This window comes from Podarcis vaucheri (genome assembly GCF_965113315.1).
Source record: "Podarcis vaucheri genome assembly, chromosome: 13".
In the NCBI taxonomy this organism is placed as follows: Eukaryota; Metazoa; Chordata; class Lepidosauria; order Squamata; family Lacertidae; genus Podarcis; species Podarcis vaucheri.
The window spans coordinates 29034428-29047572 of record NC_138751.1 but is presented as its reverse complement, the minus strand read 5'-3'; the positions used below and the strand labels follow the sequence as shown (position 1 = coordinate 29047572).

At 47.0% G+C, this 13145-nt stretch overlaps 1 protein-coding gene across 3 annotated transcripts in view; it reads right to left on the bottom strand.

Moving 5' to 3' along the window:
* Positions 1–1046: 1046 nt before the first annotated feature.
* Positions 1047–13145, bottom strand: part of CDK12 (cyclin dependent kinase 12) — a 31647-nt gene continuing 19548 nt past the window's right edge. Inside the window, exons 8-14 of one of the 3 annotated variants that reach the window (XM_082195495.1) lie at positions 11852–11953; positions 11023–11100; positions 9433–9549; positions 8337–8468; positions 7074–7288; positions 5547–5996; positions 1047–3922 (exon numbers count right to left, since the gene is read on the bottom strand). In XM_082195495.1, coding sequence (XP_082051621.1) covers positions 3210–3922; positions 5547–5996; positions 7074–7288; positions 8337–8468; positions 9433–9549; positions 11023–11100; positions 11852–11953 — 1807 coding nt within the window. In that variant the 3' untranslated portion in view covers positions 1047–3209. Of the gene's footprint in view, positions 3923–5546; positions 6000–7073; positions 7289–8336; positions 8469–9432; positions 9550–11022; positions 11101–11851; positions 11954–13145 lie in introns of all 3 variants that reach the window. The other 2 variants (XM_082195494.1, XM_082195496.1) reach the window with 2 other exon arrangements.

Genomic DNA, 13145 nt, shown 5'->3' with positions numbered 1-13145 from the left:
CTAGGCATAGGGCAGATGTCATGCAAAATAAGCTGTGGCCCAAGGGTAAACAATTCAGGTGCAAAGTTGTTCCATGTGACATTCTAACTGAGCAGCAGCAACTCAAAAAATGTCACCATGGGCCTTTAAAAAAATAATAACTCCATAATGTATGAAAACTGGTAATGCAGCTGCTGGGGCCAAAATGAGGGGGAGGTTTATTATCAACTACCTCCTTTGCACCCCCTTCGCTCCCTTGAAACTCAAGGTGATACCTTAAAAGGACCCCTGACCATTAGGTCCAGTTGTGACCGACTCTGGGGTTGTGGCGTTCATCTCACTTTATTGGCCGAGGGAGCCGGTGTACAGCTTCCAGGTCATGTGGCCAACATGACAAAGCCGCTTCTGGCGAACCAGAGCAGTGCATGGAAATGCCGTTTACCTTCCCGCCAGAGCGGTACCGATTTATCTACTTGCACTTTGATGTGCTTTCGAACTGCTAGGTTGGCAGGAGCAGCGACCGAGCAACGGGAGCTCACCCTGTCGCGGGGATTTGAACCACCGACCTTCTGATCAGGAAGTCCTAGGCTCTGTGGTTTAACCCACAGCGCCACCCGCTTTGGGTTTAAATACTCAAAAGTGATTGGCTTCTGTAAACTCCATACTTTCCTCAGCTTGGTAAATGTTACTCATTATGGCTGCTGAGACTCCACACTAGAAGGGAGGGGGGAGAAAATCTTCATACCAGAGTATACCTTCCTAAGTGGTTTTTCCTCGGAGGATCTGAGGCAGTAAAGAAAGCGTGTTAAGTCAGAATCTGCAAGACCCAGCATGAAAGGGGTGGTCAAATTCCTTCAGGTGAGCAGGTTTATGACAAGAGCAAAAAAAATTAAAATTAATGGCCACATGGCTGAATGGCAGCAATTGTGTTTTCCCCTGGAGAGAGGAAGGGAGGTGGAGAGGATGGAGAAGAGGAGAGACATGTCTGAGAACTCCATGACAGCCTAAAAATGCCAAGGCCCAAAACATCAGGAAACTGAAGAAGGGAAAAGAAAAAAAGAGAAATGTTTAAATAAATGCCTGGGAGAAGTCTCTCCTTTTTATTTACCATATTCTGCATGTACAGTACTCTCTCTCTCTCTTTTCTTTGCATGTTAGGCATGAACTCATAACTGAATTAAAAAAACACACACATACAAAATTTACACTTGGAATTTTGCAAACTTACTACACTTTGCAGAATTGAAAGAAGCAGGTTGTGGGTTTTTTGTATGTTTGTCAATACAAGGTGGCACATATTATACTGAACAGTGCCTACCCCAACCTCCACAGAACTGTTTTCTAAAGGCCGTTTCAACTCCCTTGTACCACATCGGGCTCTCCTGTCCACGTGTTTTAAGGCATTTTCCCCTGCCCTCAGCAGCAGTGTGCTACACAGAGGCAGCTTTTCTTTTGTATTATACGAAAGCAAGAAGATTCCGTTCTTCTTTTGTAAAGTAAAGACCAGAAGCTGGAGCTAAAACTCCCTCTGCCCCCTGCAATTTCTGACATGCTTCTCCCCTTTGAACACTATCAAGTTTAAAAGGAGAATGATACCCACCCCCCTCAGAAATTAGTCACCCTTCCAAGTTTCCACTTTTTTGGAAGGAAAAAAACCCCCGCAAAAAACCCAAAAACAGGCTTGCTGTCCTTCACAGTAAAAATCTACGTCTTAGAAAATATTTTTGGGGGAAACAAATTAACCAGAGCAGGTGGAACTGCTAAAGCCGTTAAAAGTATATAAATATAAACTGATCCTCACTGCAGTATCAGTGAGGAAAGCTGCGGGTAGGCTGCTTTTTAACATTGACAACAACAAAATCGCACAAGAGACAGTAAACACTTGTTAACCATTCGGAAGATTGAAAACGCCGATCTTGCTTGTTCGGCTCCCGTCTGCCCTGACCGCTCTCAGCTTCAATCTTAAGCTCACTCCACCCCGAAGAACTTAAGCATTACAAAGCTTTTGGTTTTTATTTTATTTTCAGCCATTTACTTTGGCCTTAAGAACTTCAACAAAAAGACACTCACCATTCTTAAGAGAGAAAATTTTTAAAAAAGGAAGAAGAAAACATCCAAAAGTCAACGGACTCGTGGACACTACAGAAATTCAGTTCGGCTAAAGGTCTGGAAGGTGAGTATGAGACAGCACGAGGCCTTTCACAGTAAAACAAGGGACAGCTAGCCAGGAGAAGAATGGTAGCATCCTGTCTTTTCATCATGGGAAGAAGATGTGGCTAAGAAGGGGGTGGGGAGAGAAATATCCCGGATCTTACAGAACATAAACTGAATCCTCCCAATTCAGTATAAAAGGCATGTAGGCACCATCTGACAAATCTTGAAATTCAAGGAGGCAAAGGAAAACAAAACAACGCATTGCCTTTGCAATACTGAGGCTGGATCTTACACATACAGCAGAACGATGCGGCAGAATGAGTTTTACCACTGGGGGGGGGGGAGAACTGTCCTTTTCTGAATGCTCCTCTTCCCCCCCTTTTTAATATATAATATATATATATCTTAAACCAATCACTTTGCCTCCTGGAAAACAACAAGGCTAGCACAATGGAGAGAGGGACTGGGTTACAATCTCACTCCCAGGTGTGCTAGGCTTTCCGTGTGCAGGGAGGCAAGTTGTAGTGTGTGTTCGTGCGCATGGATTCAAAAAAGGTAGGTTCTCCCGCCTGCAATCTGGAGCAGTACGGCTCTTTCTGCCACCTCATTCTGCTGCAGAGGAAACGATTCAGTTTTTCCAGACTCTCAGCGGGGCTCACTCTCACAAATAAATGGCTCAAGGCTAGCAAACACATTCGGTTCATGTTTCCAATTTATTATTATGACTTCTTTAAGGATTCCTTCCTTCTCCTGCAATCTTTGAGTGGGGAAACCCAAATCAGTAGGTCTTTGGGTATTGGAAGATGTAAAAAAAAAAAAAAAAAGGAAGGGGGGGAAAGGCCAAGGTCTTCATTCTAAAGCCCCACAGTGGAGTGGGGGAGAGAACAGCAGCAGCAGTCTGGTGAGCAGAAGGGGAGCAGGAGGGGAAAGTATCAACAATAAACCATTTCTGTGGTGGGCTGGAGGTGGGCAATGGTTTGCCCCGACAAACCGGCTGCTGGAAAGGTCAAGGGGGAAAAGGACGGTAAAACACCACTGAAAAAAAAAGGTACCAATTCCCCCCTCTCCAGTCATTTTTAGTAAGGTAACCCTCTTCCTCGACCTCCTCTTGGAGGCAATCTACTCTGCCCGCGAAAGGCTTTTCCGTAAGCAGCGGATTGGACCGGGTTCCCCCACGTGTGACTTGTTCCTGTGTCACTAGAACTAGCGTTTGCCACTCCCACCTCACTGTAGTTGTGAATTTTGGCCTCTGCGTGCACCAGTGTGTTGTTGCTCCCCTCGGTGGCTTTGATGAAGGACTGGCCAACGGCAGAATGCATCCCTAAGGGGATCCGGGCAAAACGGAGATCCTGGTCCCCCGGGAACTGAACCGATCCTGCACCCTGGTAGCTGCTTGACTCCCCGAGGTGACTTGCGGAGCCCAGAAATGTCCTACTTTTCCCCAAGGTCTGAGGCGACGTCTCCGCTGTTAAAGTCTGGCTGGAGTTCCGCTCGTCGACGTCGAAGCTGCTTCCCTCGGTCCCGTCGGTGCTGTAAGTCCTGGATGAGCTTTGCGATTGGGTATAATCCGAGGAAGGCCTCACAGCTTGGGGTTCGTGCTCTGGGTGGCTCGGCAGCCCTGCCTCTTGCTGGGATAAAAGGTGGAGGAGGGCGGCCGTCACGGCCGGGTTAAAGTCCTGAGCTGCGTTGGAGATGTTCTCCTCGGCCAGGTTGGGCGGCGGCGGCGGCAGCGGCGGAGGTCCTGGAGGCTCCGGGGGTCTCTTCTCTGGTGGGAGAATGTGAGGACAGGCTGTGGAATGGTTACTTCTTTTAAACACCGTCTTAAAAGTCACACGTGAACAAACATCAAAACATTTCAGGCACGGACTCATGGGGAGGGAGCCATAGCACATGCTCTGCGTACAAAAGACCCCAGGTGACCGCCCACTAGAAGGCTCTGAGATAGCAATGCTTGACAGGCCTCTTCCCGAGATCTTTGAGAGCTGCAACTAATGGTAGGAGGTACAGAATTCTAAGCAGGGCAAGGTGTGTGTACTCTTGATGTTTTTAAAAGAAAAGAAACAAAAACAAAACTTAATTAACCAAGGAAACCCACATTGTGTGACATGAATAGAAAATGGAAAAACGAATGGAAAATGGAAAAACAAAAAAAAGGTTATTCTATTTACTTCATATTACAGTCATATCTTGGGCTACAGACGGTCCAGGTTTCGTTTTTTTGGGTTACGGACCCGCTGAAACCCGGAAGTACCGGAACGGGTTACTTCCAGGTTTCAGGGATCGTGCATGCGCAGAAGCACCGAATTGCAACCCGCGCGTGTGCAGACGCGCCGCTGCAGGTTGCAAACGTGCATCCCACACGGATCACATTCGCAACCCGAGCGTCTGCTGTACTATGTTCATTTTACTATGGCTAGTCATGGGGAGCTGCAAAGCCCTAGGCAGAGGCCCAAAGTCCCGGCCGCAGGAAATAAGGCTGAGCCCCTCCTTTGGCATCTGAGAATTCAGCAAATATTGCCAACATGCTTTTGAGAGTATCTCTGCAAACAAAAGGAGTAGAAACGTGCTCCTTTAAAAAGCAAACGAAAGGAAGAAAACTTGTGCCTTCACCCAGGTGGGGTAAGATTTCCTCTTAACCTATTTCCCCAACAAAGAAGTTCAGCTCCTGTTTTCCTTCTAGCTTAGCCACAGACTCAAAAAGAATTTCTAGGAGTTTCCATCCTATTCTCAGGGTGCATTATGACATGTAAAGATGAAAGTTATGATACGTTAAACATGCACGCAGTGTAGCAAGCAAAGAGGTATAAGAAACACTTGATCAAAACATTCAGGGTGGGGGGAAACCCACATGGCAGAAAGCCTCCCATGACTATCATTTCAGAATGTGGGGCGGGGGGGGGGGAGAACTGCTTATTTAAAATGCTTTCTTTACACATGGAAAGACAGCACAGGCAGTACAAGTGCTCTAGCCCTGCCTTCTCATTGCCATGTCAGCTTCTTACATGTATGGAAGTTTAGGCCTGGAGAATATTTACGAAGTCAGCCCCCAAATTGCTTTCTAATGTGGTAGAATCCACATGAGATTGTCTGTCTGAATGTCGGAACCAGCCCTGTGTGATAGGTCTTACAGTTGCTGCCACTACTTAAATTCAGGTGACAATTCTGATGTGCAAATGGCTTCCTACTCTTAAAGCAGGTTGTATTATTGTTTGGCCTTAACGCAGGAGGGAGCAGCCTGACCAAGAACTTCTGACGGGGATTTTGCTGCCGGATTCCACACACACTCAAGAGACAACTACCAGGCTTGGTTAAAGAATATTCAAAGTGCTTTTTATTTACCGCTTGGAAAGCCCCAACATCCTTTCCCTCCTTATGTCCCAGGAGCAAGAGGGGGGGATGCTGCGATTATTTACCTGTAGTTTCCTCCTGAGGCAAAGTGGGGGTCTTCCGCGGCCCCCGCAGCTCACTGCTCTTCTCCCCATTGTTCTCCTCCGCGTTTCCTGCCGGCTCCTGGGTCTTGATGAGCTGGCTCAGCAAAACCGCCAGCATGCTCTGCATGTCTCCCTGAGTGTTCGCCACTTCCGGGGTGGCTTGCTCTTCTGACGGCTGGGCTGGCGGGGGCGGCTCCTCAACTGTTGCTTCCTCTTCGGACGCTTTCTGAGAGTCCTGCGGCTGCGTGGTGGCTTCATTGAGTGCATTGATGGACTGGTTGAGGGCTTCCAGCTGTTGCTGCATCTCTGGGTTTGAGTGGATGTTGAGCAGCTGAGCCATCTGCGGGACGCTAAGGTCCGTCTGGCTCTGCAACAAGTTCAGCAAGACAGCCAGCTCGCTCTGATTCAGCTGCTGCGTGATGTCACCCAGGCCTGCTGTAAACGCCAAGGAAAGCCGCCAGAGGACAGAAACAAAACAAAACAGAGTGTTAGGAATGGAATAGCAGAAGGCAGTCCATAAGCAACCACCCGTCCACATGCACAATCAGACACCTGTCTCCCTCCGCCTTCTACAAGAGACTGACAACAACAACCAAAATCAGAGCTATTAAGGGCATGGAGAGTCCAAGGATGGAGACAGGGTAGGGAGCCATTCTCAGGATGAGTACCCCCTCATTTGACAGAGCAGGAAGTGCTCTGTGCCCTGCTGGTGGGTTTGACTATGCGGGGTGGGATATAGCAGGTGTGGGCAGGAAGCCACAGGAGGTTTCAGTCTTGCTCCTGTATAGACACAGACCTAGTGCTACTCTGGAATCTTCTCTATTCAACCCAGCTGCTGCTGCTAATAAATAATAATAATAATAATAATAATGATAATGATAATAATAATAATACCCTGCCACTTGACTGGGTTGCCCCAGTTTCACTTTCCTACTAGTCCATGCTATCTCCAGCTATCACCTGTTGGGTTTGCCATCTCAGATCTCTCAGACCAATTGACTCATTCTGTCCGAGAATCTGATAGGATCACTCTGGTGACTAGCTTAAGTCTGGAGAGAGACACGTGGAGAGTGATCCTACTGACTCCCCTGGACCTCTCGGGACACTTCAATATCACCAACCATGATAGCCTTCTGGAAACACTCTCCAAGTTGGAAGTCCTGATTAAGCAGTTGACAGCCCTTCTGCCAATGCATCTGTCTGCATCTTTGCTTGCTGCCCCAGCTTCCTGCTACGTGGGTCCTGCACCAAACATATGGTTTTCCCAAGTGCAAGACATAACAGCTGTATTCCCCTTGTCATTTTTTGGGGGGGGGGGCGGGGGAAGGGGCTGGAGATCTGGCTTCAGAGTATCACCTTTTACATTAGAGCTCAACCCAGTTGCCTCTCTCTAAAGGAGCAAAAGCAACCAGCAGCCGGCTGGATGGCAAAAAGGAACCGAGGGAAGTAAGACGACAGCCCAGTCTAGCTAACTAAAGCTATAGCTGTTACCCCAGGCTATACACTGACCAAATGAGTCTACAGCGCAAGGTTGTGTTTTGATCGGAGCAGGCTGTGGCTGTACAGGACTGCTGTGATTCTTGATAGCATCTGTGCTTATTACGGAGGCTGTCTCCTTCCGGGAAACCTTGGCCGAGGGGGGCTCCTCTACCACGATCCCACTCTGCCGTTGCCGCCGCCGCTTCTTGCTCCACAATTCGTGGCAGTCTTGCCAGTGAGGAAGGCTGCAGAAAGACAGCAAATGGACCTTTGTTGAGAAGGGAGCAATGAAGTTGGGGCAGAAGCCTGGAAGACAAATTCTGACACTGGGTGACCGCCCCTGCCTGTCTGATGCCACACCGGTCCCAAATGCTCAGCACAAAGATTCCCTCTTCTTTCCCAAGCTTTTAGCACATTATGGCGAACTGGGTGTGGGTGGGTGTGCTTTTACTATCTCAGGTATTAGACCAACCCTGCCCATCCTGAGTTATTTGGCATGAATGGAGAACTTAAGAGAAAGGGCAGGTCAGTCTCCTACTACCCGACAGGCCTTACAAAAGGAGCTAGATTTGCACAACTTTTGCCCAAAATCTCAGTATGGCACAACCCTTCCAGGAGTCCTCTGTGTGTGGCAAAGGGCTCAGGGGATGCAAAGGATTGGATCAGGTCAGTAACGCAGGTAAGCTAAGCCAAATTTAGGGAACTCTTACAGATAAGCTTTTCATGAAGGCTTAGAGATGTACTTTGAGTTGTGCTGCAGAGTCAATTTTGGGGCTGCAGATATGCTTGGGTGTGTGGAGGCTGAAGTCTTCCTGTTGCCTCTGAATATGAATGAGGCAGGCAAAGACAGGGAGCAAAAAAATCCTTTCCTAGATCCTCTTGCCTTACAAGGTGGGGTTGGGGTGTCAGGTAAGCAGGTGATATCCTTTCTCATTGCACACAGAAGGAGCATACACTGAGGCTGAAACACATAGAAGAAGCCATTTAATTCCCCTGAGGTTAAACGGGCTCACAAACCAGGGCTGAGGTTACCTTTCCACTGCAACGTGTCACCGCAATATGCAGCTTCTGCTGCGATGGTTAAGTGGACACCTGTTGGTGAACGCTCCCTCCCTGCCAGTAGCGTTCTGTGGTCTGAACTGCGCAGATCGCTCTGTGTGTATCTGTGGGTTAGCCAGCCCTGCCTTGCTATGAATCCAAGCACTCCACACTCAATGCACCTTTAAAAGGCTAGGATATATTTCAGTCCCCACCCTGCAGGCTCACTTTCCCAAGGAACAGTGAGGTGCTTACTCTGGAGGGTCCATCTTGCTGACATCAACATCCTTCAGGAAGTCACTTTGCAAGGCTTGCTCTGCTGTGCATCGTTTACTGGGGTCCAGCGTGAGCATATGGTCCAATAGGTCAAGAGCAGCAGAAGGGATGCTGGGAGAAGAGAGAGAAAATGAAGAAAACAACAACAACCCACAAACGGTCCCCATTATGACAATAACAAGCGCTGCTCTTCTGCACACATATTATCTCTTAATTCCCTGTCCCCAAATACCTGCGTGATATTCATCACTGGTCCTACTCAGAATAAATCCACTGACGTTAGGAGACATGATTAATTTAGGTTCATTCATTTCAACCAGTTTCCTTGGAGTAGGACTTAGTTGAATCCATACCCCTGCCCTTTAAAAGCAGGCCAGTATTATTACTCCTAGGACTGAGCTACTGGCTTGCACAACACAACCCAAGTGCATTATAGTGGTACCACTGTATGAATGAGAACGGAAATCGCGTGGCAGTGGCACAGCGGCAGCACGAGGTTCCATTAGCGAAAGGGCGCCTCAGGTTAAGAACGGTTTTGAGTTAAGAACAGACCTCTGGAAAGTTCATAACCCAAGGTACCACTATACTGATTAGGATATTTGCACGTCACCTACTCTTCCCAAAGCTTAGATGGGAGCACTAGCCTGGCAGCTTCCTGCAATGTAGCTTAGGGTGAGAAACTCTGTTTTGGCCACGGTTACTACAGCGAGCTTCACGGCTCAGCAAGGATATGAACATGGATGTCTCACATTCAGAACAGAACTCTCTCATTGGGGTTCCGCACTGGCTATACTCTATATTTCAGCACCAGCTCATTTTGGGCTGATCTCTTGCAGCAAATATCACAAGCATCTCGCTCCATTTCTATCGTGGATTGTTCTCCAGCAGCAAATCATTTTTCTGGTGCCTCTCCATGTCTCTCAATCCCCACCCTTATTGCTCACACACACACACACACACAATGTTGGGGTGTGGATCTTGTGGGGAGGGGGAGTTATACATAAATTCAGTGCTTTCTGGAGATATCACAGACATAAGGATTCGTAGGCACACAACACCGTTACCCAGGACGTACAAGGAAAACTCCTCCCGTAGTCGCCTTCGGTATTGCTTCTTAGGTTTCATGGTGTTGAAATAAGGTAGCTTGATGACGTCTGGCCAGACAGCCGGACAGGGGCTCCCACAAAGGCGGCTGCAGGAGATTTGGAAAAGGGAGAACGTGAACACAACTATGTATTGCCTTTCTATATTGCCACGTTGCCCAGTATTTCTTTGTGGTTTACACAAGTTAAAAGGACCATAAAATGTGAAGTGAAAGATCCATCAAAATGAAACCGCTCAAACAGAAGCCATTTAGTTCTCCAGCCTAGAAGACATGGATGGCTGAAGCCTCTTCTGATTTTCCCTCTCATCTAGTGAAGCCAAATGGCTTCAAAGCTATTTCTGTACATGCCTGCATGCAGCCTCCCACTCCCCTTGCTGCTCCTCACCCTACACTGCAGGTAGATGAGACAGGGCCTCCCGTCAAGGATGGACAGGAATAAAAATGTGATAGCGGACCTCCTGTGAAGGTCAATTTTCTGCAGGGAATGGAGGGGATCCTCGAACAGACAGTTCCCTGCCGGCACAGGATCCTATCCGAGGATCCCCTGCCCCCTGCAGGAGAATAGGCAACAAAACAGACATAACACACAGCAGATCCAAAAGAACCAGATTTCTCTAAAGCTTCCCAGGGCTTGTTTACATGCAAGGTCAGGTTAATTGCACAGAAGTGCCCATTTTTCTAACTTTTAAAGGACCCCCATGATTACTGCTGTCCTTTTAGGAAGGCTCTTCCTCATAGTAAAAAGGTAAAGGGACCCCTGACCATTAGGTCCAGTCGTGGCTGACTGTGGGGTTGCGGCGCTCATCTTGCTTTATTGGCTGAGGGAGCCGGCATACAGCTTTCGGGTCATGTGGTCAGCATGACTAAGCCGCTTCTGGCGAACCAGAGCAGTGCACGGAAACACCGTTTACCTTCCTGCCGGAGCGGTAACTATTTATCTACTTGCACTTTGACGTGTTTTTGAACTGCTTGGTTGGCAGGAGCAGGGACCGAGCAACGGGAGCTCACCCCGTCACGGGGATTCGAATTGCCGACCTTCTGATTGGCAAGTCCTAGGCTCTGTGGTTTAGACCACAGCACCACCTGCATCCCTCATAATAGATTTTAGAAATAATTCTATCTTAAGACAAGGTGCCTTGGAAGGTAAAAGCAAGTTTAGGTACGGAGCACAGTTTTTTAAAAAAGGTGAAACATTAGGCTAAGGGCATTATATGCTCTGAGCTGCCCTAAACGTCTATAATGGAGGCCGCTGATATTTTTGCCTCCCTTCAATCTGGTGCCAATTAGGTAAGGCACTCAAATGAAGTCAAGGGATAATTTCTCTCTCTCACTGAGATCCTGATTGCAAGGATTGCTTCTGTTTGTGTCTACATGGTTCTGACACTTAGCTGCCAACAACCGCTTTCAGTCTGTACAAAAAAACTACCTGTGGGGGGCCCTGTTACCTGCACATAAGGTGACTGCTAGCATTTCGGAACAAAATGACTGCTGGCATCGCCAAGACAGCACACACAGCTCTCTTTGCACACACTCCGGTTGATGACACACAGAATGACTTACCTGATTAATTCCAGCTGGGACAACTCAAGATTGGCTTGAAAAATAGGCTTCTTTGTAAATAGTTCCCCAAGGATACAGCTGGGAGAGGAAAAGGAACAAAGAAAGGTTGAAATGAACAGCAGAAACTGAAGGAAGCATTTGAATGGGGTGTTGGGTGACTCTCCTTGGTTGCTTAGGTTTGGTAGAAACCCAGAACAGAGAGGGAGGTGCCCAGTCAAATTTGAACGTTAAAAAAAGTCTAATTCCATTAACCTCTATGATCAATATTTCCCACTTGCATTGGGAAGATGTGTGACACATTCACCTTTACCATGCAAAAAGACTGCTATAAAACAAATCCAGAAAGCCTGATCAGTGTTGTGATAGCCTCTGTGCCAATTAGGTGTCCAAAATTTTCTACTTTGGATCGGGATGGAAGCTGGAACTCATAGAACACAGAATCTTCTATTCCTCAGCAGCTCCAAGGCTCATGGAACACTGAGCAGACTCTTTCTGCAATAAAGGGGCCAGGCTACCAAATTTTAAAAAGAAACAATGGGATGCATCACATAATAAAAATAACAATCCATGGGCACTCACTCACACACACTGTCATGGTTCACCATTATGATGCAAATGACAGAACCTGGCCTACAGCTTGATTTTCTAAACTACATCAAATGCGGGCACTGCCAGAGTTTTCACAGTATGCCTAAATGTTTAGAAAGCGTTTTTAGTATACAGACACAGACACACACACACATTCGTACAAGCCACTGAAAAAGCACAACACAGGGATGCATTCAGCAAGAACTGTAAAGTCATATCAGAAACTAGAAAGATGACTTACCCGCAGCTCCAGACATCAATGGCCGGAGTGTAACGTTCCTCGCCTAGCAGCAACTCAGGTGGTCGATACCATAACGTAATGACTTTATTGGTGTATGGACGGCTAAGTGAGGGGGAAAAAAGAGATGTTTCAGGTTGAGAGATTTCTGTAAGGAATCAGAACATACATACAGAAGTGAGAATGGTGAAGCCAAACTGTGTTTGGGACCAAGGGTGAAGCTTCAATCCCAGCTGGCTTGGATTCAAATGGTTGAAACAAAAGGAACTGTGTAGGAATCGTTTTCCATAGTCACAACCCATATTTCTTTTTCGTGTATGTGTGTTAAAGGGCTTTAGATAGGCCAAGGAAGGTTTCTCTCACAGCCACACCTGCTCTCAATCCTGACAATGGGAAAAGGGGCTTTTAACGTTTCATCCAGATGTGTGTCGCAGGTGCTTTTACAATCATGCTTGTAAAATGTCATCAGATCTCTAATGCTGCTTGAAAAAAATGCTTTATAGGTTAATAGGGCATGCAACCTGATGCATAAAAGCTTGAGTGACGTTTACACAATGAAACATGCAACACAAAGAATGCCGCAACAGGAGGCCAGTGGCCTCCCATCTAAGGGGTTAATCGGATGCCCATCTGCTTGATTCTAGGCCATTTGTTGGACTGGAAATGGACTTACACAATCTTTAATAAGGTGCATGTTATTGGATAATACTATTTTTAGTCCCAGAGTAGGACAGCTTCCAGGCTTTGCTTCCTTGTGGTGGTGGCGGCAGGTAATGACTATTCCCAAACGGGCAGGCTGGGGACTTGGCTTCTCTAAGAGAAACATTCTGATTGTGGCAATTTTAAAAGGGAGCATTTCAATGTGCATAAAGCTGGAAGAACATTACTCAGACACTGAATGGAAGTATTTCAAAATACTGTAAAAGCAACCAGCATTAGAAACATATTCATTTCATCTGTTATCACTTCCAAATTATCCCCCCCCCCAATCTCCTGATCCAGAACTAAAAACAATTTGCCTCAAGCTATTTTGAAATAATACAGATATTCACCCTGTGGATCAAACTACCTACCCACCCTCCCCAAGCTATTGGTAGGATGAATTATCCCCAGAATACTTGTGGTGTATGGAGAGAGCTTAATATACTGAAAGTCAAGCTTATATAAGACCTATATCAAGGATTCAAATTATTGTTTTTATTGCTGACTGTTCATATGGCACTTTCAATTGTGCCAAGCTACTTGCGATCATTACTTCATTCACCCTCAAGCGCCATTTCGCAGCACAGAATTTGAA